Genomic DNA, 24,938 nt, shown 5'->3' on the forward strand with positions numbered 1-24,938 from the left:
GTAGCATTTGGCTGACCATAAAAATTCACTCATATCTAAAATGATTGCTTGATTAAACTCTCCCTTCACTTGCACCTACAAGTATATTTTGCTACTGGCGCTCAGTCAGGAGATTGTGATTCACCATACGATACAAATTACACTGACTTAGCACGGGCATTTGTAACAATTACCCTCGAGAATGCAGCTTTTTAATCTGTGGCTTCTTGGTTTCAATCATAGAAATTAATTTTAAGAACATGTCCTGGTCGATACCAGAAAAATGTTCACAATTTGTCAACCTTACCAACAGAGGACTTTATAATGCTGATGTGGTAAATGTGACTATCATTCTGTCAATTAAGTTTTTTGTTTTATCCTACGAATTTCCTGCTGATCAAGGTGAAGGATGTTAGTGCCAAGCAATGGAGATCCCCAGATCAGGTATAGCATACCTAGATGCAGAATAAAGCTGCAACAATGCAAGTCAGCGACAAACTCAAAAGAACCCTCTTGGCTAAGTGTGTCATGTTTCCATTTCTCCCACAAGCCTCTCTGAGCAAGATTGCCAATTTAGCAAGGGGCAGTTTTATTATGCTGCACCGGGTCCAGTCGGAACTGAATTTAGACTACCCAAATTCATTTCACCAGACAGAGAAGACTTTATTCATCAATTGGAGTTAGATGTGAGGCTCAGTTTATCTTTCAGCTGATTATGCTGTGTCCAACACATGAGTGCTGGTTACCAACATTGGATGCATTGAATCATAAAATCATGGAATAGTAAAGCACAGAAGGAGGCCATTTGGCCGATCGAGCCTGCGCCGGCTCTTGCGAAGAGCAATACAGTTAGTCCCAGTGTAAAATGTTCCCAATTAGGCGCTCCCGTCAAGTAATTAACATCAGTAGTACACTAATGTTTCGACACTTATTCATAAGTTTAATTTGGTCATGTGGAGAACAACATCTGCAACAGGGAAGAAAACACTGCATTCTGACCAAAGTGTTTTACAGCTGGGGTCAAGGATGTAAGGAATTTTGTTCGCACAAACCACAAGATTGCATTTACTTTCTCAAAAATATTTACCAAAGGGTTACTACTGTATGGTTGGTTGGGTATAATATTAAAAGGATCAGATATGAATTCATTTTAAAAATCAGCAGCTTATCAATGCAAAGTGTTTTGTTTATAATGCCTGCGTTTACATAGCACTATCATTTGTTTTGGAGTACAATCCCCGTTGCATATAGCAGGTACATTCATGCTAACATGATTTCCCCGCTATATTCAGTGGCAGGTAAATCCATCTGAATGAACCAAGACATTGCAGCAGAGGTTAAACTAAGAACGCAAGAAATAGGAGGGGTAGGCCATATGGCCCCTCGAGTCTACATCAACTCCACGTTAAAAAAAATTATTTGTTCATGGGATCTGGGCATCGCTGGCAACGCCAGCATTTATTGCCCATCCCTAATTGCCCTCGAGAAGGTGGTGGTGAGCCGCCTTCTTGAACTGCTGCAGTCCGTGTGGTGAAGGTACTCCCACAGTGCTGTTAGGGAGGGAGTTCCAGGATTTTGACCCAGCGACGATGAAGGAATGACGATATATTTCCAAGTCAGGATGGTGTGTGACTTCGAAGAGGACTTGGAGGTGGTGGTGATCCCATGCGCCTGCTGCCCTTGTCCTTCTAGGTGGAAGAGATCTCGGGTTTTGGAGGTGCTGCCGAAGAAGCTTTGGTGAGTCGCTGCAGTGCATCTTGTAGATGGTACACACTGCAGCCACAGTATGCCAGTGGTGGAAGGAGTGAATGTTTAAGGTGGTTGATTGGGTGCCAATCAAGCGGGCTGCTTTGTCCTGGATGATGTCGAGCTTCTTGTGTTGTTGGAGCTGCACTCATCCAGGCAAGTGGAGAGTATTCCATCACACTCCTTACTTGTGCCTTGTAGATGGTGGAATTGCTTTGGGGAGTCAGGAGGCGAGACACTTGCCGCAGAATACCCAGCCTCTGACCTGCTCTTGTTACCACAGTATGTGTGTGGCTGGTCCAGTTAAGTTTCTGGTCAATGGTGACCCCCAGGATGTTGATGGTGGGGGATTCGGCGATGGTAATGCCGTTGAATGTCATGGGGCGGTGGTTAGACTCTCGCTTGTTGGAATAGTCATTGCCTGGCACTTCTGTGGTGCAAATGTTACCTGCCACTTATCAGCCCAAGCCTGAATGTCGTTCAGGTCTTGTTACATGCAGGCATGGACTGCTTCATTATCTGAGGCGTTGCGAATGGCACTGAACACTGTGCAGTCATCGGCAAACATCCCCATTTCTGATCTTATGTTGGAGGGATGGTCATTGATGAAGCAGCTGAAGATGGTTGGGCCCAGGACACTGGCCTGAGCAACTCCTGCAGCAATATCCTGGGGCTGTGATGATTGACCTCCAACCAGCACAACCATTTTCCATTGTGCTAGATATGACTCCAGCCAGTGGAGAGTTTTCCCCCCTGATTCCCATTGACTTCAGTTTTACTGGGGCTCCTTGATGCCACACTCGGTCAAATGCTGCCTTGATGTCAAGGGCAGTCACTCTCACCTCACCTCTGGAATTCAGTTCCTTTGTCCATGTTTGGACCAAGGCTGTAATGAAGTTTGGAGCCGAGTGGTCTTGGCGAAATCCAAACTGGGCATCAGTGAGCAGGTTATTGGTAAGTGCCGCTTGACAGCACTGTCGACGACACCTTCCATCACTTTGCTGATGATCGAGAGTAGACTGATGGGGCGGTAATTGGCCGGATTGAATTTGTGCTGCTTTTTGTGGACAGAACATATGGGCAGTTATTCACATTGTTGGATAGATGCCAGTGTTGTAGCTGTACTCGAACAGCTTGGCTAGAGGTGTGGCTAGTTCTGGAGCACAAGTCTTCAGCACGACAGCTGGGATATTGTCGGGGCCCATAGCCTTTGCTGTATCCAGTGTGCTCAGCCGTTTCTTGATATCACGTGGAGTGAATCAAATTGGCTGAAGACTGGCATTTATGATGGTGGGCACCTCAGGAGGAGGCCGAAATGGATCATTCACTCGGCACTTCTGGCTGAAGATGGTTTCAAACGCTTCAGCCTTGTCTTTTGCACTCAAATGCTGGGCTCCACCATCATTTCCCTTAATTCCCAAAGTGCCCAAGAATCTATTTCGCCTCATCTCAGACCTAAATGGTCGACACGTTAACCTGAGACTATGACCCCTAGTACTAGACTCTCCAGCCAGGAGAAATAGCCTCTCAGCATCTATCCTGTCAAGCTCTATAAGAATTTTATAAGTTTCAATGAGATCAGCTTTCATTTTTCTAAACTCCAGAGAATATAGATCCATTCCACTCAATCTCTCCCCTCATAGGACAACCCTCTCATCCCAGGAATCAATCTAGTGAACCTTTGTTGCATCCCCTCTAAGGCAAGTATATCTTTCCAAAACTGTGCACTGTATTCCAGGTGTGGTCTCACCAAACCCCTATGTAATTGCAGCAAGACTTCCTTACTCTTGTACTCCAACCCCCTTGCAATAAAGGCTAACTTACCATTTCCTTTCCTAATTGCTTGCTGTACCTGCCTGTTAACATTGTGATTCGTGTGCAAGACCACCCAAATCCCTCTGAATACCAACATTTACTCGTCTTACACCTTTTTAAAAAAAAAAAAATTCTGCTTTTCTATTCTTCCTACCAAAATGAATAATTTCACATCTGCCACCTTTGCGCCCACTTAACCGGACTATATCCCTTTGCAGTCTCTTTGCATCCTTCTCACAGCTTACTTTCCCACCGAGCTTTGTATCATCAGCAAACTTACACTCGGTCCCCTCATCTAAGTCATTGATATAGATTATAAATAGCTGAGGCCCAAGCACTGATCCTTGCAGCACTCCATAGTTACACCCTGCCATCCCAAAAATGACCCGTTCATTCCTACTCTGTTTTCTGTCCTTTAACCAATCCTCAATCCATGCTAATATATTACACCCAATCCCATGAGCCCTAATCTTGTGTAATACCTTATCGAATCCCTTCTGAAAATCAAATATACATCCACTGGTTCCCCCTTATTTACCCTGCTAGTTACACCCTCAAAGAACTCCAACAGATTTGTCAAACACAAATTTCCTTTCATGAAAGTGTGTTGATTCTGCCTAATCATAGTGTGAATTTCCAAGTAACCTGTTACCACATCCTTAATAATAGATAGTAGCATTTTCCCTACTCATCGCACGCTAAACTTATCAGCTGATTGAAACTACCTGAAATCTCCACTTTCCAACTGCCTCCCGTAGTTAACAGTGCGAACAGCTGATGGAGACTTCAGGCAGGTTCAATCAGCTGTTTGCGCGGTTAACTATGGGAGGCAGTGGAAACTTAAGGCAGCTTCCATCAGCTGATACTTTTAACATGCTTGCAGTTTAACGTCTGGTATAATGTCTTTGTTCTACCTGCGTCTCTGGTTGTAACATCCGTCTGTTAACGTTGCAAATTAAATGTTGACTGAATGTAGCTATATAAAAAAAAAAAATCAGCATTTAAAAAGCCTTTGTAATTGACGCCTATGGTGATGGCAAATGGTTAGCAACATTTGTGCGATGGTGCATGAAGAGCGAAGGTGGCATAAGTGGTGGGGACCATATAATGACTTGAGGTTAACACATTTCACAGTGCTCAAGAAGTCCAGTGACAACATTGAACCCACCCCCCATCAATAAACAATCAATTTCAAAAATGGTGGAATGGAGCTAAAGCGCTGGCCAAATTAAAACTTCTTTCTAATCATTAACGTCCATTTTTCTAAACTAGTCTTAATCTTGTTTTTCTCAGCAGTTATTCCATGCCCCCTTAAAAATGTAAAACAAAAAAACCCTCCATTGACTATGGATTTAGCAGATCAATAGTAATAGATTCAGAAACAATCAGTGGTATAGGAAGGCCAGAATACTGTAAAGAACCACGACATTTTTATCGATAATTGGGAGACTTTTGAACGTACAGGGACATTTCAGCAAGATCAGGGAAAGAACTGTATTTTTAGCATTAATTCTACCGTATACACCAATATTCCATCTGTCCTCATAGTTGCATACAAAATGAAGAGGTAGTTACTGCAAGTTACTTTTCACCAAAATTCAGCCACGGTTATTTTTGAGACCTATAAACCTGGATTAAGTTAAATGTGCCGGTCAGGCATTCAAAAGTTCCACAACCAAATTTGGGCTATACTGAATAATATTTGCTGAATATATTGTAGGAATGTCTAGTTCCTATCAAGAGACTGAGGTCGACTCAGGCGATCAAACAAACGATGTTTAATGTAAAACAAACTGAGTTTAACAAACAAATGCACGAGAACTACGAATACAGGTCTAGTCAGTTCGGAGGCTCCACGAGGACTGCTTGGGCGGTCCCGTGGCTGGCGTCATGACGTCATCACGTTTTTCCCACCGGTGGGGGATCACGTGATGAATGGCATGACGTCATCGCGTTTGCCCGCGCTCTTAAAGGGACGCTCTCTGTACATGCAAACAGTATATACAAAGATACAGACTCAGGCTGTAGCTAACATATTGTTAAAGGGAATTATATACAGTTGGTCAGAGTCCCTTAGTGGCTCCGCCACAATATGTACATTCTAAACACATCTAGTTATGAGCTTAAGAAGCTTGTGGTTAGAGGAGAAATAAGAGAAACTGGTCTCACTTCAGATATGCATCAGAAGTTACAGAAAGTGAGATTTAAGTAGAAACTAGATTTCAAGCTTCAATAGAAATGGTTCAGGGAGTTTACAGGAGAACAACTAAAAGACACAACTCCTAAATTTTTAGTTAACATTTCACTGCATGATCATGCAAACAAAACAAAACACGTTAGTTTATTTTTCAGTACCTTTTGTTCCTCCTTTCCGCCCCTTCGAATCACTCTTAGCAAGATCACCGGCATCTCTCAGTACTTGCATGGCTGTGTCGAAGTTATCTTCCCTAAAATCTCCCTTTTATATATAAAAAAAAAGTTAGATGCATTTTCCTGAAGAATAAACACTCATTAGCATCATGACTGGCTATGGAGCTGGAGGGAAGGTATTTTCATTTATCCACATCTGTCGTACCATAAATTATTTCCCAATTTCCAAGCTCAAAATTATTTTGCACATCTAAATTTGCGTGTTTTCTCATCAAAACTAGCAAATGAAAATTAAACTGCTCCAGTTCTGATGAAGTGCACACACCAAAAATATGAACATGTCTTTTCTCTTCACAGATGCTGATTGACCTTGTTAATTTCCAGCAACCTCAGTACTTATTTTAGAATTAGCCCCTATTATACTTTACAGTTAAATTGAAGTTAGCTGTCATTGTCTTCTGGGTTTGGTTTACTTGACAATTAGCCATCTCTGACAGGTCTTCTGCTTTCAATGGCCTTCAATGACCTGAAAATATAATTATTCTAAGTGGGTTAACACCTCTCAAAATATTGGAGAGGGGGATTTCAGATGAATGAGTTAGCTATTTGTACCTTCATTCCAGTGTAATTTATATTGGCCCGGATTTTCCGGGGCCTATGACCACGCATGCACAGCATACTCAGTCTTAAGTGCCCCGCAAGTTCTGGGTTTCTGCCTGTGATGCATATGCGCAAAAACCCAGAACTTGCGATCTGACAAGTTTCTGCTTGACAGATTGTATGCATCTGCAGGAAATGGACATTCGCTGGTGCAGAGTTGGACTATTTGCCCAACTACTGCCAGCGAATGCCCACAAAACTCTTACTCCTGGCAAAAGCAGGCGTACGGCCTTCTTTTACCAGCATATGGGTTTAAATAAATAATAAAATAATGTTTTTCAATTATTTAAACATTCAGAAATCTTAAAAATTTGTTCTGGTTATTTTTGGCTCCTTTAAAAATGTTTTCATTTATTTTTCGAAGAGTTAAATTTTTGTGCTGCGAAAGTTTTTTTTTAGGGGATTCTTATTATGCTTATGGGGATTCCATAGGTAAATGGAATCCCCATAAGCATAATGGGAATCCTCCTTTGCGATTGGTTGGGCTGGCCCACTTGATCCCAGGGACGCTTGTGAACCGCATGCGCCCTGGGATATGTGGGCCTTTATGCAGGTCAGGGGTGCAAGTCTTCGAAGCTCCGGAGCAATCAGGTAGGTGTGTACTTTTCTTGGGGTTCGGAGGCGTTGGCCTGTAGCAAGCCTCCATCCGCAATTGCCACCCCAATATAGATAATGGCCCGGAATTTGCAGTCACTGGCGAAGCAAAGATATTCGCCGCTGGCCCCAAAGTAAACTTCGCACAAAGATCTCGAGATCTCTGTGGCAAGAAGTTCTGTATTTTCCGACATGTAACTCAAATTAATGTAGTATAGTGGGAATCCCATAGCTGCTGTGACGTCAACAAGCTGTCTAAGCAGCCAATCAAAATGCAAAATTCTCACAATGAGCCAGGAAGTGGGTAAGCTCTTAAAATTCCAACTTTTTAAAAATGTTAGAAAGAGCCAAACAAAGATTAGGGCTCTCACATGGGGAAAAGGCAAACCTGAAATAAAGATGAACATACTTAAAAAAAAAAAAAAATTTTTTTACTTTGCTTAATTGTAATTTTTATTAAAATGGATAAATTTGACATTGCACAAAATTTTATTTAGTTTTTCAGGACTATAACCTTTGTTTAGCAGTCAAAACACTTAAAACCCCCAGTTACAACTAATTCCTTTGGGTCTAACATTTAGTGGGGAAATTAACAGCATAATTACTGCCGAAGAGCTGAAGTTTGTCAGTTTCCACGATTTGTGAGAATTTACTGATTGCCGGCTGTGTGGTGGTAGGGTGGTGCGGAAGAGGGACTCACAGCCCAGCCTGTGGAGGAGCAGTGAATGAGAGGCTACAACTTCAGGATTTCCGCATTAGGCTGTGCATGCGCTAACGGCTGACGTTGCAGTCAGTTTCAAAGGCGAAATGACAGCAAACGCTGCCAGTTCGCAGTCATCAGGACTGCAAATTCTGGGCCAAAATATGTGTAAATATATATATAAAATCTCTATTTATTATGGTGGTATTACTTCAGCAGCGAGACACAACTGGAATGTAAACATTTGCATCATTAATTTAACTCTGGTTGTTGCTGGGAACACACACGCTTGGAGAAATTGCACAGTACACAATTAAACTTTCTCTAGCCTAATGCATGCCATAGCAAACCTGAGACAACATTTAAGTTATATTGGCATTGGAACAAATCTGTATAAAAAGGATAGAATGCCAGGCAATAGCTGCACTGCCAGGAGAACCAGTGCATAAAGCTACAGTGCTATAGTCCCATTTATTTTTGCTCTGAAGTATACCAAAAAGCAAACAAACTCTACCACGAATTCTGCAGTATTAGATTGCAGAGCAAGTTTATTATTCTCTCTGTCAGTCACTCTTTAACAAGCTGCATTTCTTGTTCTATTTGCTTTTTTAAAAATTGATGGCTTGTCATAGTCACAACGGCACAGAAGGAGCCCATTCAGCCCATCGAGTCCATGCTGGTCATGTCATAGACCAAATGAATCTGAATCAAGGCAGAAACTGTAGTAATCCCTGCAGGGTACAACACATTGGTACAAAGGTAGCTGCTAGTTGTTCTCTGCAATCATTTTAGCTGACCTGATGAAACTTTCAGTTGGAACGAGTGAATACATTGTGGAAAATTGAATTTTGTTACCAAGAAATGATCACGGAATCAATCGTGCTCCTCAATTAAGCTAGGGCACAGTTCGTCCTGTAACGTTTTTATTGCCCATTCCAAGCTATTAATTGTAACAGGATTTCAGTTATTTCCAGCTGACAGTTTGTTTCCCAATTTTTTTTAATTCGTTCCTGGGATGTGGGCATCGCTGGCACACCCAGCATTTATTGCCCATCCCTAATTGCCCTCGAGAACGTGGTGGTGAGCCATCTTCTTGAACCACTACTGTCCCCGTGGTGAAGGTACTCCCACAGTGCTGTTAGGTAGTGAGTTCCAGGATTTTGACCCAGTGATAATGAAGGAATGGCTGTACATTTCCAAATCAGGATGCTGTGTGACTTGAGGGGAACTAGGAGGTGGTGGTGTTTTCATGCACCTGCTGCCCTTGTCCTTCTAGGTGGAAGAGGTCGCGGGTTTGGTAAGTGCTGCCGAAGAAGCCTTGGCGAGTTGCTACAGTGTATCTTGTAGATGGAACACACTGCAGTCACGGTATGCGTGGTGGAGGGAGTGAATGTGTAAGGTAATGGAAGGGGTGCCAATCAAGTGGGCGGCTTTGTCCTGGAAGGTTTCGAGCTTCTTGAGTGTTGTTGGAGTTGCACTCAGCCAGGCAAGTGGAGAGTATTCCATCACACTCCTGACTTGTGCCTTGTAGATGGTGGAAATGCTTTGGGGAGTCAGAAGGTGAGACACTCGCTGCAGAATGCCCAGCCTCTGACCTGCTCTTGTAGCCACAGTATTTATGTGGCTGGCCCAGTTAAGTTTTTGGTCAATGGTGACCCCCTAGGATGTTGATGTTGGGGGATTCGGCAATGGTAATGCTGTTGAATGTCAAGGGGTGGTGGTTAGACTCTCTCTTGTTGGAGATAGTCATTGCCTCGCACTTGTGTGACGCAAATGTTACTTGCCACTTATCAGTCCAAGCCTGAATGTCGTCCAGGTCTTGCTGCATGCGGGCATAGACAACTTCACTATCTGAGGAGTTGCGAATGGAACTGAACACTCTGCAATCATCAGCGAACATCCCCACTTCTGTTCTTATGATGGAGGAAAGGTCATTGATGAAGCAGCCAAAGATGGTTAGGCCTCGGACACTGCCCCGAGGAACTCTTGCAGTGATGTTCTGGAGCTGAGATGATTGACCTCCAACAACCACATTCCTTTGTGCTAGGTATGGCTCCAGCCAGTGGAGAGTTCTGCCCCTGATTCCCAATGACTTCAATTTTACTAGGGTGCCTTGATGCCACACTCAGTCAAATGCTGCCTTGATGTCAATGTGTTTTTTAAAAAAAAACTGAACAACAAGATGCCTAGTTTACAAGCACAAGTAAAATGTTTGAAACATGTGTTAAAGCCAAACTGCCACAATCTGTAAATGCTGTTTACGTAAATTGGGTATCACTGTTAAACCTTTTGTAAGATGTCACAATCATCTGATATTTGATATAGATATATTTATATATATACTGTCGTCTGTGCTGAAAATTCATTATAAAACCCATTTGATAATATTTCTACTCATGACTAACTGAAAATAGATTAAATATATTTATTGATTTAATATGAAAATCCCAAAACAAACTGACATGGCATGCCTCAAACATACAGATTTGTAACCACATGAAGCAAGGGCAGCTAGTTCTGACCAGAGGTCTGATTTCAAACAATTAGGTTGACAAATTGTGAAATATCACAAAAACTCCAAGATTTGACAATGTTTGAAAAATGAGCAGTTGGTCACATTACATTTCAAGTATGATCAGACATGAGTCAATTAACTATGATACCATGGGAGCAATTTTGGACTTCTGCCTGAAACGGTGCAAAGTTGTCAGAGCGGCATTGCCTCCTATCCGCAGCCAGCCTCAGTCAGTAAACCCAACCTATTATCGGGTTTGGGCCTTATTTAACTGGGACACACGTGGTGGGTGGGGGGGGGGGGGGGGGGCAGGTGTAACACTGGCCTCACAAAAAATAAAACTTCTATTTTTTTTGTCTTTTGAGCAGCCTCCTTTACTCCACACATTTATAGCTAAAAATTGCAACCAGGATCCTACAACTGGCGTGGGATCAGATTTGCATATTGAAATAGTCGCCATCCCCCCACCGCCCTGCCAGAAACAGGCAGGCAGCTGCTCGGGAATTTACAGGTCCCTCTGTAAGTTATATCAAGCAGACTTGGGGTCAAGTGGGCAGCCAGGTGGCCCCCCCACCACAATTTTCAATGGCACGTCGACCATTTTTCTGTTAAAATAACCCCCATACAATTTTGTGCATGTAAATATGCATGGCATAAACAACAGAAATAACATTTCATAAAACAAATATATGCAAGGCATTTCAAAGATCTGCTTCACTTACATTTTCATCGACTACTAGGTGCAACCCATCACCTCCTGCCGGAAAAATATAGTGCTGCAGAGGTGTGGGTCTGTAGTCTGTGTAGATCACATGGCACGGCTGAAATAAAAATTGTGATTAAGATTTTGAATATAAAATTACAAAATGTGGATTTAACCACAAATATATACATTATATAATATTTATTATAGCAACTAGTTTGCAAGTCATACATTTCAAGATTCAAATTAATTCACACTGCATATCACAGAAATCACAGAAACCACACAGTGCAGATAGAGGCCATTTCGGCCCATCGAGCCTGCACCGACACATATCCCACCCGATCCCCGTAACCCCTACACCAACACATATCCCACCCTATCCCCGTATACTTGAGCTGGTAAAATATTAAAGACATTTTTAAAGTTTACAATTTCAGAACTACAAAAATTAATAGGTTAGACAGGTGGTTTAAGGATGAGAATAAAGGGATATGGAGGATAAACACCAACGGGCCGCTTGAGCCAAATGGCCCATTTCCATGTCACAATGTCCATAAAATTCTATGTAAAAATTAAAGAACGTGCCAATCCAGCTCCCAAACAGAATCCTATTTTGCGTGGTGAGGAAAAAGTAACACTAACAAGGGATCTTCTTGATTAGATCTGTCTTTCTGTCCTGAACTACTTTATGAAAAGTGCTCCAAATATTTTGATTTACCATAATGTCAGAGTGTGTGGTTTTAAAATGAAGAAATGATAATGAAAAAAGAGACAGGAAAATAAATGTTGATCACAGTTAGTGGTTTGTGAATTAAGCTGCCACCTAGTGTGCAGAATGCTGTCAGAGGTGCACAGTTCTAAAGTCAGTTGAAAAACGATGGCCGGTAATGTGCGGTCAGCGACGAAGCAAAGGCGTTTGCTGCTGGCCCCGAAGTAAGCTTCCCACAAAGATCTTGTGATATCTGTGGCGAGAATTTTGGCTTTTCCAACGTACAGTTGAAATCAGCATAGTTTCATGGGAATCCCATAGTGCGAGCCGCTGTGACGTCAACAAGATGTCGAAGTAACCAACCACAATGCAGAATTCTTATAGACTGCGAACCAGGAAGTAAGTAAGCACCTTTGATTTTAACTTTTTAAAAGATGTTAGAGAGCAATACAAAGATTGGGGCTCTCTCGTGGGGAAAAGGTAAACCTGAGATAAAGATGAACAAATTTTATATTAAAAAAATTTCAAGTTCCTTAAAATTTTAAATTTTTATTAAAATGGATAAATTTGACACTGCCCAAAACTAAAATCAGTTTTTCAGGGCCATAACGTTTGTTTAGCAGACAATACGCTGTTAAAACCCCAGTTACACCTAATCCCTTTGGGTCTAACTTTTAATGAGGTATTTAACAGTGATATCACTGCGGAAGAGCCGAAGCTTTTGTCAGTTTCCCCGATTGCTGGCTGTGGGCGGGGGGGGTGGTGAGGGGGGCGGCACAGCGCATCCTGTGTCATAGCAGTGAATGACTGACCACAACTTCAGGATTTCTGTGTGAGGAGCACATGCGCTACATCCTGAAATTGCCGTCAATTTCAAAGGGCTAACAACAGCGAACGCTGTTCGTTCACTGTTATTACCCACCGCAAATTCTGGGCCAGTCTCTGCTTACCATTTTAAGCGACATTTGTTGGGAGAAAAGGTTAGTAAAGTTATCAATGATGATCAAGCTATGACAAAAAAAGGAATTTGCATTTACAAAGTACTTTATCACATCTTTGGGACAACTCAAAGTGCTTCAGATCAAAGAATAGTTTTTGAAGTGCAGCCAATTCTCTTCATCGGTAAATATGGCAGCCAATTTGTGCAAGCCACATCCCACAAACAGCAAGGAAATGAATGACCAGTTCATCTGTTTCTGGTGGTATTGTTTGAAAAACAATGTTGGCCAGGATATCAAAAGAAGTACCTGCTCTTTTTGAATATGGCCCTCTTTAAAACCCACCTCTTTGACCAAGCCTTTGGCTACTCCTAATATCTCCTTCTTTGACTTTTGTCTAAATATACCTCTGTAAAGAACCTTGAAACGTTTTTCAAGTCGCTTTATATAACTGCAAGTTGCTGCTGTTATTCTTGAATAGTGCCACAGAGTCATTTACATCCACCTATGCAGGCAGGGTCGCACTTTTACATCTCATTTGAAAGGCATAATTTCTGACTATACTGCTCCCTCAAAACTGCACTGAGGACTCGAATGTGTACACATGTCTTGGAGACAAGAGTGCTGCCAACAGAGCTAAACAGACACTAAAGGAAATCATACTGCTCACACTAGAGAAAGAAATGCAAACATAATTTCTGAAAAGATTCAAATAGGCATAATTGTTTTCTTTAATAACAATGGAACGTTAGAAATAAGCTGCTGGAATCAGAGGTACAAAAAAGTACCCACATTATTGGATTAATGACAAAAGAATAAGTTGCATTACATACCATGTTTAAATAAAATTCATGTTCCCACTGCAAAACCCTGAAGCAAGATCGGCCATTCATAAAATCTACTTTTGTACAACAGAGAGATGAAATTCCCTTCTTCCAGAAGGGTTAAAATGATCCCAGTTCTTAATCTTGCCTCGGTTACTAGCTCACATAGAAACATAGAAGATAGGAGCAGGAGTAGGCCATTCGAACCCTCGAGCCTGCTCCGCCATTTAATGAGATCATGGCTGATCATCCAAATTCAGTACCCTGTCCCTGCTTTCTCCCCGTATCCCTTGATCCCTTTAGCCTTAAGAAACATATCTAACTCCTTCTTGAATATATTTAATGAATTGGCCTCAACTGCCTTCTGTGGTAGAGAATTCCACAGGTTCACCGCTCTCTGGGTGAAGAAATTCCTCATCTCTGTCCGAAATGGCTTACCCCTTATCCTTAAACTGTGTCCCTTGGTTCTGGACTCCCCCGCCATCGGGAACATCCTTCCTGCATCTAGTCTGTCTAGTCCTGTTAGAATTTTATAAGTTTCAATGAGATCCCCTCTCATTCCTCTAAACTCTAGTAAATATAAGCCTAATCGACCCAATCTCTCTTCATACGTCATTCCTGCCATCCCGGGTATCAGTCTGCTGAATCTTTGCTGCACTCCATCCATGGCAAGAACATCCTTCCTCAGATTAGGCAACCAAAACTGCACACAATACTCCAAGGTGTGGTCTCACCAAGGCCCTGTACAATTGCAGCAAGACATCCTTGCTCCTGTACTCGAATCATCTCGCTATGAAGGCCAACATACCATTTGCCTTCTTAACTGCCTGCTGCACCTGCATGCTTACCTTCAGCGACTGGTGCACAATGACACCCAGGTCTCGTTGCACTTCCCCTTCTCCCAATCTGTTGCCATTTAGATAATAATCTGCCTTCCTGTTTTTGCCACCAAAGTGGATAACCTCACATTTATCCACATTATACTGCATCTGCCATGCATCTGACTAATCACCCAAGCTGTCCAAATCATACTGGAGTTTCTCTGCATCCTCCTCACAGCACACACGCCCACCCAGCTTTGAGTCATCTGCAAACTTGGAGATATTACATCGAGTTCCCTCGTCTAGATCATTAATATATATTGTGAATAGTTGGGGTCCTAGCACCGATCCCTGCGGTACCCCACTAGTCACTGCCTGCCACTCGGAAAAAGACCCGTTTATTCCAACTCATAGAAACATAGAAGATAGGAGCAGGAGTACGCCATTCGGCCCTTCGAGCCTGCTCCGCCATTCAATGAGATCATGGCTGATCATCCAAATTCAGTACCCTGTCCCTGCCTTCTCCCCATATCCCTTTAGCCTTAAGAAATATATCCAACTCTTTCTTGAATATATTTAATGAACTGGCCTCCACTGCCCTCTGTGGCAGAGAATTCCACAGGTTCACCATTCTCTGGGTGAAGAAATTCCTCCTCATTTCAGTCCTAAATGGCTTACCCCTTATCCTTAGACTATGACCCCTGGTTCTGGACTCCCCGCCCATCAGAAACATCCTTCCTGCATCTAGTCTGTCCAGGCCTGACAGAATTTTATAGGTTTCGATGAGATTTCCTCTCAATCTTCTAAACTCCAGTGAGTATAAGCCCAATCGACACAATCTCTCCTCATACGTCATTCCTGCCATCCCAGGTATCAGCCTCGTGAATCTTCGCTGCACTCCTTCCATGGCAAGAACGTCCTTCCTCAGGTAAGGCGACCAAAACTGCACACAATACTCAAGGTGTGGTCTCACCAAGGCCCTGTACAACTGTAGCAAGACATCCTTGTTCCTGTACTTGAACCCTCTTGCTACGAAGGCCAACATACCATTTGCCTTCTCAACCGCCTGCTGCACCTGCATGCTTACCTTCAGCGACTGGTGCACAAGAACACCCAGGTCTCTTTGCACTTCCCCTTCTCCCAATCTATTGCCATTCAAATAATAATCTGCCTTCCTGTTTTTGCCACCAAAGTGGATAACCTCACATTTATCCACATTATAGTGCATTTGCCATGTTTCTGCCCAATCACCCAACTCTTTGCTTCCTGTCTGCCAACCAGTTCTCTATCCAAGTCAGTACCTTACTCCCAATCCCATGTGCTTTAACTTTGCATGCTAATCTCTTATGTGGGACCTTATCGAAAGCGTTCTGAAAGTCCAAATATACCACATCCACTGGTTCTCCCTTATCTATTCTACCAGTTACAGCCTCAAAAAATTCCAGTAGATTAGTCAAGCAGGATTTACCTTTTGTAAATCCATGTTGGCTTTATCTGATCCTGTCACTGTTTTCCAAGTGCTCTGCTATTACATCTTTTATAATGGACTCTAGCATTTTCCTCACTACCGATGTCAGGTTTACCGGTCTATCATTGCCCATTTTTTCTCTACCACCTTTTTTAAATAGTGGGGTTACATGAGCTATCTTTCAATCCATGGGATCTGTGCCAGAGTCTGAATTTTGAAAGATGACCAGCAATGCATTTACTATTTCTAGGGCCACTTCCTTAAGTACCCTAGGATGTAGATTATCAGGCCCTGGAGATTTATCGGCCTTCAATCCCGTCAATTTCCCAAACACCATTTCCCTACAAATACTGATTTCATTCAGTTTCTCCCTCTCATTTGACCCTATGTTCCCGACATCTCTGGGGGGTTATTTGTGTCCTCCTTTGTGAAGACAGAACCAAAGTATGTATTTAATTGGTCAGCCATTTCTTTGTTCCCCATTATAAATTCCCCTGATTCTGACTGCAAGGGACCTACGCTTGACTTCACCAATCTTTTTCTCTTCACATATCTATCCTTCATGGCCTGTCTGAACCATCGGGAGAAGCGGTGTTGAAAAACTCCCAGACCCCACTTAAATTTATCACATGGCCATTTATGATCCTCATTCTTAAGGCAGGGAAACCATGACAATCTCATTACAGATTCGTGCATTTGTTTTTATTCATTTCACAGGATGTGGGCATTGCTGACAAGGCCAGCATTTATTGCTCACCCCTAATTGCCCTCGAGAAGGTGGTGGTGAGCCGCCATCTTGAACTGCTGCAGTCCGTGTGGTGAAGGTACTCCCACAGTGCTGCAAGGTAGAGAGTTGCAGGATTTTGACCCAGCGGCAATGAAGGATCGGCGATACATTTCCAAGTCAGGATGGCGTGTGACTTGGAGAGGAACTTGGAGGTGGTGGTGTTCCCATGCACCTGCTGCCCTTCTAGGTGGTAGAGGTTGCGGGTTTCGGAGGTGCTGCCGAAGAAGCCTTGGCGAGTTGCTGCAGTGCATCTTGTAGATGGTACACACTTTAGCCACAGTACACCGGCAGTGGAGGGAGTGAATGTTTAAGGTGGTGGATGGGATGCCAATCAAGCGGGCTGCTTTGTCCTGGATGGTGTCAAGCTTCTTGAGTGTTGTTGGAGCTGCACTCATCCAGGCAAGTGGAGATTATTCCATCACACTCCTTACTTGTGCCTTGTAGATGGTGGAAAGGCTTTGGGGAGTCAGGAGGTGAGACACTCGCCGCAGAATCCCAGCCTCTGACCTGCTCTTGTTGCCACAGTATTTATGTGGCTGGTCCAGTTAAGTTTCTGGTCAATGGTGACCCCCAGGATGTTGATGGTGGGGGATTCGGCGATGGTAATGCCATTGAATGTCAAGGGGAGGTGGTTAGACTCTCGCTTGTTGGAGATAGTCATTGCCTGGCACTTCTGTGGTGCGAATGTTACCTGCCACTTATCAGCCCAAGCCTGAACGTTGTCCATGTCTTGTTACATGCGGGCATGGACTGCTTCATTTTCTGAGGAGTTGTGAATGGCACTGAACACTGTGCAGTGCATCCCCATTTCTGACCTTCTGTTGAAGGGAAGGTCATTGATGAAGCAGCTGAAGATGGCTGGGCCTAGGACACTGCCCTGAGGAACTCCTGCAGCGATGTCCTGGGGCTGTGATGATTGACCTTCAACCATCTTCCTTTGTGCGAGGTATAACTCCAGCCAGTGGAGCGTTTTCCCCCCGATTCCCATTGACTTCAGTTTTACTCGGGCTCCTGATGCCACACTCAGTCAAATGTTGCCTTGATGTCAAGGGCAGTCACTCTCACCTCACCTCTGGAATTCAGCTCCTTTGTCCATGTTTCGGCCAAGGCTATAATGAGGTCGGGAGCAGCGTGGTCTTGGCGGAACCCAAACTGGGCATCAGTGAGCAGGTTTTTGGTAAGTGCCGCTTGATAGCACTGTCAACGACACCTTCCATCACTTTGCTGAAGATTGAGAGTAGACTGATGGGGTGGTAATTGGCCGGGTTGGATTTGTCCTGCTGTTTGTGGACCGGACATACCTGGGCAGTTTTCCACATTATCCGATAGATGCAAGTGTTGTAGCTGTACTGGAACAGCTTGGCGAGAGGCGCAGCTAGTTCTGGAGTACAAGTCTTCAGCACGATAGCCAGGATGTTGTCGGGGCCCACAGCCTTCACTGTATCCAGTGCGCTCAGCCGTTTCTTGATATCACGTGGAGTGAATCGAACTGGCTGAAGACTGGCTTCTGTGATGGTGGGGACCTCGGGAGTAGGCCGATATGGATCATCCACTCAGCACTTCTGGGTGAAGATGGTTGCAAACGCTTCAGCTTTGTCTTTTGCACTCACGTGCTGGGCTCCACCATCATTGAGAATGGGGATATTCATGGAGCCTCCGCCTCCCGTTAGTTGTTTAATGGTCCACCACCATTCACAACTGGATGCGGCAGGACTGCAGAGCTTTGATCTGATCCGTTGATTGTGGGATCACTTATCTCCGTCTATAGTATGCAGCTTCCGCTATTTAACATGTATGTAGTCCTGTGTTGCAGCTTCCCAGGTTGGCATCTCATTTTTAGGTACGCCTGGTGCTGCTCCTGACATGCCCTTCTACACTACTTACTGAACCAGGGTTGGTCCCCTGGCTTGATGGTAATGGTAAAGTGAAGGATATGCCGGGCCACGAGGTTAGAGATTGTGGTGGAATACAATTCTGCTGCTGGTGGCCCACAGCGCCTCATGGATGCCCAGTTTTGAGTGGCTAGATCTGTTCTCAATCTATCCCATTTAGCACGGTGGTAGTGCCACACAACACGATGGAGGGTGTCCTCAGTGTGAAGACTGGACTTCGTCGCAACAATGACAGTGCGGTGGTCACTGCTACCAATGCTGTCATGGACAGATGCATCTGCGACAGGTAGATTGGTGAGGACGAGGTCAAGTAGGTTTTTCCCTCATGTTGGTTCTCTCACCACCTGTCGCAGGCTCAGACTGGCAGTTATGTCCTTCAGCACTCAGCCAGCTCGGTCAGTAGTGGTGCTACTGAGCCACTCTTGGTGATGGACATTGAAGTCCCCCACCCGGAGTACATTCTGTGCCCTTGCTACTCTCAGTGCTTCTTCCAAGTGGTGCTCAACTTGGAGGAGTACTGGGGGAGGGCAGTAGGTGGTAATCAGCAGGAGGTTTCCTTGCCCATGCTTGACCCGAGACTTCATGGGGTCCAGAGTCAATGTTAATGACTCCCAGGGCCACTCCTTCCCAACTGTAAACCACTGTGCAGATGGAGGAGTTTGGGACATTGGCTGAAAGGTATGACTGTGTCAGGCTGTTGCTTGACTAGTCTGTGGGACAGCTCTCCCACAAGCACAAGTCCCGAGATGTTCGTGAAGAGGACTTTGCAGGGTCGACTGCAGTGACTGTAGCTGGGTGGTATTATTACGTTTTGTAGCGGTTAGTTACAACTGAGTGACTTGCTGGGCCATTTCAGAGGGCAGTTAAGAGTCCACCACATTGCTGTGGGTCTGGAGTGACATATAGGCCAGAGCGGGTAAGGGCGGCAGGTTTCCTTCCCTAAAGGACATCGTGAACCAGGTGGGTTTTTATGACAATCCGATAGTTTCATTTTTACCATTACTGATACTAGCTTTTTATTCCAGATTTATTTAATTAACTGAATTTAAATTCCCCAGCTGCTGTGGTAGGATTTGAACTCACGTCTCTGGATCACCAGCCCAGTGACATTACCACTACGCTACTGTTCCCAGTGCTGCTTTGTCCTGGATGCTGTCGATCTTCTTGAGTGTTGTTGGAGCGGCACTCATCCAGGCAAGTGGAGAGTATTCCATCACACTCCTTACTTGTGCCTTGTAGATGGTGGAAAGGCTTTGGGGAGTCAGGAGGTGAGTCACTCACCACAGAATTCCCAGCCTCTGACCTGTTCTTGTAGCCACAGTATTTATGTGGCTGATCCAGTTAAGTTTAATGCATGCAGGTTGTGGTCCTCACTCTTTTGGTATATATTCCCGTTTGGATTTACCTGCAACAGACATACAAATAATCTAGTAGTATATGGTATGCTAGGGTATGCTGCGAGGGTTAGATGAAGAGGGGTGGGACAAAAATGCAATGTTAGGAGAATATGTAAGGGAAGTGACTGAAAGCATGGTCAAACAGATAGCTTTTAAGGAGCCTTTTGAAGGAGAGAGGTAGCAAGGAAGAGGGGTTTAAAGAGAGGGCTCAATAACGTGGGACCAAGACATTTGAAGGCTCTGCGATTGAAGGTTGAGCGGGGAGTGAGAACGCAAAGAGGCCGTATGAAGAGTTGGGGGGGGGGGGGGGGGGGCATGGAGTGATATGCATGATTGGAGGAGGTTGCAAAAGTAAAGCGGGGGCAAGGCCAAGAAAGGATTTTTAATTCAATTTGGTGGCCAATTTGACTGAGTATGGCACCAAGGAGCCCTACCAAAACGTGTCGAGAGAGGTCAAGTGAAAACCCTCCAGTCATTTCGGGCACAAAGGAAGATGGTTGTGGTTGTCAAAGGTCAATCACTGCAGACCCAAGATACTGATGCAGGAATTCCTCAGAGAAGCATCCTATACCCAACAATCTTCAGATCAATGACCTTCCCTCCAGCAGAGGGTCAGGAGAGGGGCTGTTCGTTGATGATTCCAGAGTGCTAAACTTCACTCACAACTCCTCCGATAATGAGGCAGCACATACAGCCTACAACAGCCTGTAACATCGAGACTTGGGCTGACAAGTGGCGAGGCTAACATTAACGCCACCTAAGTCCCAAGAAATTACTATCTCAAACAAAAGAAAGCTCAGCGATCTCTCCTTGACCTTCAAGGACATCGCCATCAGAGTCCCTCACTATCAACATGCTTGGGTCACCACTGACAAGCTGAACCAGACCAAATCATAGAAACACCATGGCTACAAGAATAGGGCAGAGGCTGCGATGAGTGGGTCATCCCTGACTCCTCAAAGCCTATCCACCATCTAAAATACTCAAGTCAAGAGTGTGATGGAATACTTATCACTCACCTGGACAAGTGCAGCTGCAACAACTCTCAAAAATATTGACACTATCAAGGGCAGAGCAGTTAATTTAATTGACACCCCTGTCGGCAGGTTAAGTAGCCACCTCGCCACCACGAGCTTACTTTGGCTGCTGTATGTACAACTCAACAAGTTTACTTCGGCAGCACCTCCATCCCAGGACCTCTACTGTGTGAAGCGCCTTGGGACGTTTTACTATGTTAAAGGCGCTATATTAATCTAAGTTGTTCCTGCTGTTGAAGGACAAGAGCAGCAAAATGGGAATACCATAATCTCAAGTCACTCAGCATCCTGACTTGGGGCATATATCAGTTATTTCACTGTCACTGGGGGAATATCATGGAATTCCCGATCTAATACTATGGTAGGAACACCATTATCACAAGGACTGGGGTTGGTGAGACAGGGGTGATAGGAGAAGGTGTCTTATGGTGGGTCAGGTACAGAATTTTGGAGAAGCTGTATGTCAGGTGGAACTCGGAATGCCTGCAAAGAAAGTATTAGAGGAATTATAGATTGTGAGCAGAAGATGGCTAAGAAACGGAGTTAAGAACAGTTTAGAACAAGGGTGTCAAATATACGGCCCACAGAACAGATTAATCCAGCCCATGGTGTCCCACGCTTAAGGGTGCCAAGACTACCAGAATCTGAAATGAATCTCCCAGGCACTATTTCTAACAGCCCGGAAGAATTCAATAAGAGAGCTGGTGCCAGCTATGGGGTGACAAGAAACAGGACCAGCTTGTGGAGCGAAGAGTTGAGTGGTTGGGTTGGGCTGACTTGAAGAGGGACTTGGGGTTCGGGAGATTGAGACTCAGGGAGACAGGGGCAGCTTGCTGGACGGACATTGTAATCAAATTTGGACCTGCTGCATCGTCGCTAAGTCTTGGGAGGTGGGCGACGGAAAATACATGAGGGCCGAGTGCTGCCTGCAGTGACACCGGGAAAGGCACTCTTTCCCTACCATTGCTTCAACGCCCTCCAGTGGCCCCTTTAAAAACCACGGTTTAGGCCGCACGTTTCATTGAAAATTAATATATGACAGCACTTTTGACATTAAATGTCAATCTTCAGTCCTTCGTTGAGTTCTAGTTCTTTTAGTAGTCTTTGTATTAGAAAGAGCAGAAGTTGTTTCGTATACGTAGATGGGTACATAGGATCAGGTAGTCAATTTAGTCCCTCGAGTCTCCACATCCATTGATATCCTTACATAATACAAATCTCAGCTTATTTCAGTCTTGCAAATTTCAATTGACCCAGCATCCACAGTCCTTTGAGGGAGAGAATTCCAGAGTTCTAATAACGTTTGTGAAAAAATTCTTCTCTATTTCACACCTGAATGGCCTAGCTCTAACTTTAAGACTGCCCCCTTATACTGGATTCCCCATAAGAGGAAAGAGTTTCTCTGTGTCTATCCTATTGAAGCCCTTTATCGTGTTAAAGACCTCAATTAGATCAATAAGCCAAGTTTATGCAACCGATCCTCGCAGCTTAACCCTTTCAGACCTGGTATCATTCTGATGACTCTGCACTGTACCCCCTCCTCCAAGGTGTATCCTTCCTGAGATGCGGTGCCCAAAACTAAACACTGTACTTCAGGTGGGGTCTGACCAAGGCTCTGTACAACTAAAGCATAACTTCCCCTTGAGATAAAGGCCAAGATTCCATTCGCCTTTATCACTACTTTTTGTACGTGTGCACTAGCTTTTAGTGGTTTGTATACCTGGGCACCCTTTTGCTCCTCCAAAGTTACTAATCTTTTGGCAATAACAAAATATTCTGATTTGTCTTTTTGTGATCCAAACCTCACCCTTCCCCACAATGAACCCTATCTGCCACAGTTTTTTCCTACTCACTTAATCTGTGGAACTTCCTGCTGCTGCCATCTACACAACTTACTATGCCTCGTAACATCTGCAAGCTTGGATATAAAACTCTATTATATGGTGAAACGTTTGAATACACCACTTGTCACATCCCGCCAGTTAACTTTCCGTGATAGCAAAGGGTCATCCATCGAGTGGAAATTTCACAGGGAACCCAAGTATGACAACAGTCCAACTAAACATCAATCTACGTAATATAATTAAAAGAACTCCAGGTTCTCGCTCAACATTTCCGTACCAAAGGATACAAAATTCAACTTAATTACCTGCTTGTGAAGGTGGCAGATCCATTCGGCAAACTGGCGTGCATTGGGAATAGTTGCAGAAAGGAACACATAGTGAACATTGTCTGGGAGAAGAATTATTGTTTCCTCCCACACTACGCCTCGCTCTGAAAGTAAAATGTAATAAATTGAAATTTTACTTTTCCAAGAAAACTGTTAAAGTGTAGTGTAGTCTAGCATCTCGATAATAAAGTAGAATCTAAGCATCGGTTCACCAGCAAAATAGTCTATTATTGGAACTTTTGTACAGATCCAAAATTTTTCCCTTCATTATAAGCACTAACTGAAATATACCCGGCTGTACTAAACTTCCAATGTAGCAAGTACTGTACTTTAAACCTTCCACGTTTTTGTTAATAAAACCAAGCACAAAGATCCAAGCTGCCGGTTACTTTTGTGCTAATCTCAGAAGATTTTAATTCAAAAATACTTCAATCTATTGTAATTTTTCTGCACAGAAATACAGTTCTGTTTTTTTTCCCCTCTCCACACATTTTTCCTCCTCTTTAGAAAAACACTCACCTCCAAGGTCAATCATTTAGGACATTATGAGATGTCCAAGAGCAGCACAGGAAGACACCCTCCAATTTTACTTCCTTCTTAGCCCCTTTAGGTGCAGCATGATCAATCTTTGCATGCATGCAGATGTGTGTGTGGCAATGTTGCCTAGTGCCTCCCCAATGTCACTGTACAGGAAACTTTGTGTTATCCGGAGGCTAACTGTCCGGCACGCTCTAGCCACCGGCAAAATCTCGCTCGGAAAACTGCACCTCAATAACTGGCAATGTTGCCGGTTCCGAGTCCGAGTCTCCAACGGTTGCCCAGTTCGTCAGTGGGGGTAGTTCCCCAAACTGCCACTACTCGGCCTCTTGGCGCTATCGGAAGTCGGAACACCTCAGAAACCCTGCATCAGGAGTCTGACTCTCCCATGCTGCCGGTAGCCTCTTCTGATCCGCCATTTTTCGGGGTTCCAGTACTGTGTGTCTCCAACGCTGTTGCAACTCATTGGATTGAATTATGGAAATCCCAAAAATTCATCCAACCAAAAGAGAGTGGTGTTAACTTTAAAACAGAAAATTGATATATGCCAACGACTAGAAAGGGGAGCGAAGCGTATGAACATTATGAATGAATTCAAAATCGGTTCGTCAACAATGTACGACATCAAAGCGCAGAAGGATAAGCTGCTCAAGTTTTATGCAAGCTCGGAGACATCTAAGAGTGTAGAGAAACGGCACACGCTTCATAAGCCTAAGCTTGAAGAGCTGGATACCGTGCTTTATGAGTGGTTTTCTCTGAAGCGTTCAGAGGGTGTTCCGATTTCCGGACCAATGCTAATCGAAAAAGGGAAGGATTTCTACGCAAAGATGAAGCTCACTGACAAGTGTGCTTTCTCTGATGGATGGCTATCGTGCTTCAAGGCACGGCATGGGATACGATGACTCGATGTTTCCGGGGAGAAGAAATCAGCTGATCACGACGCCGCAGAAGAATACTGCGATTATTTCAATCAGATTGTGCAGCAACATAATTTGTCGCCAGCACAGATATACAATGCCGATGAAACTGGCTTATTTTGGAGGTTTTTGCCAGAATCAACACTTGCTGGAATCAATGTGAGGCTAATGCTTCAGGTTACAAGAAAAATAAAGATCGTGTAACCGTGCTAACATGTGCGAACGCTGCTGGATCACACCGGGTTAAACTTCTCGTCATTGGGAAGTATAAAAATCCCCGTGCATTTAAGAATGTGAAGCACTTACCTGTTGAGTACAAAGCTCAAACAAATGCTTGGATGGATAAGGAAATCTTT

The 24,938-nt window shown here is 44.0% G+C and overlaps 1 protein-coding gene across 1 annotated transcript in view; it reads right to left on the reverse strand.

Moving 5' to 3' along the window:
• Positions 1-24,938, reverse strand: part of mtrex (Mtr4 exosome RNA helicase) — a 233,156-nt gene that overhangs the window by 182,546 nt on the left and 25,672 nt on the right. Inside the window, exons 8-10 of the mRNA XM_085971986.1 lie at positions 23,108-23,232; positions 11,102-11,200; positions 5,896-5,998 (exon numbers count right to left, since the gene is read on the reverse strand). Of these exons, the coding sequence (XP_085828112.1) occupies positions 5,896-5,998; positions 11,102-11,200; positions 23,108-23,232 (327 nt within the window). The remainder of the gene's footprint in view (positions 1-5,895; positions 5,999-11,101; positions 11,201-23,107; positions 23,233-24,938) is intronic.

Source organism: Somniosus microcephalus, chromosome 2 (genome assembly GCF_052327205.1).
Source record: "Somniosus microcephalus isolate GS21.2 chromosome 2, FLI_Smic_1.0, whole genome shotgun sequence".
NCBI lineage: Eukaryota > Metazoa > Chordata > Chondrichthyes > Squaliformes > Somniosidae > Somniosus > Somniosus microcephalus.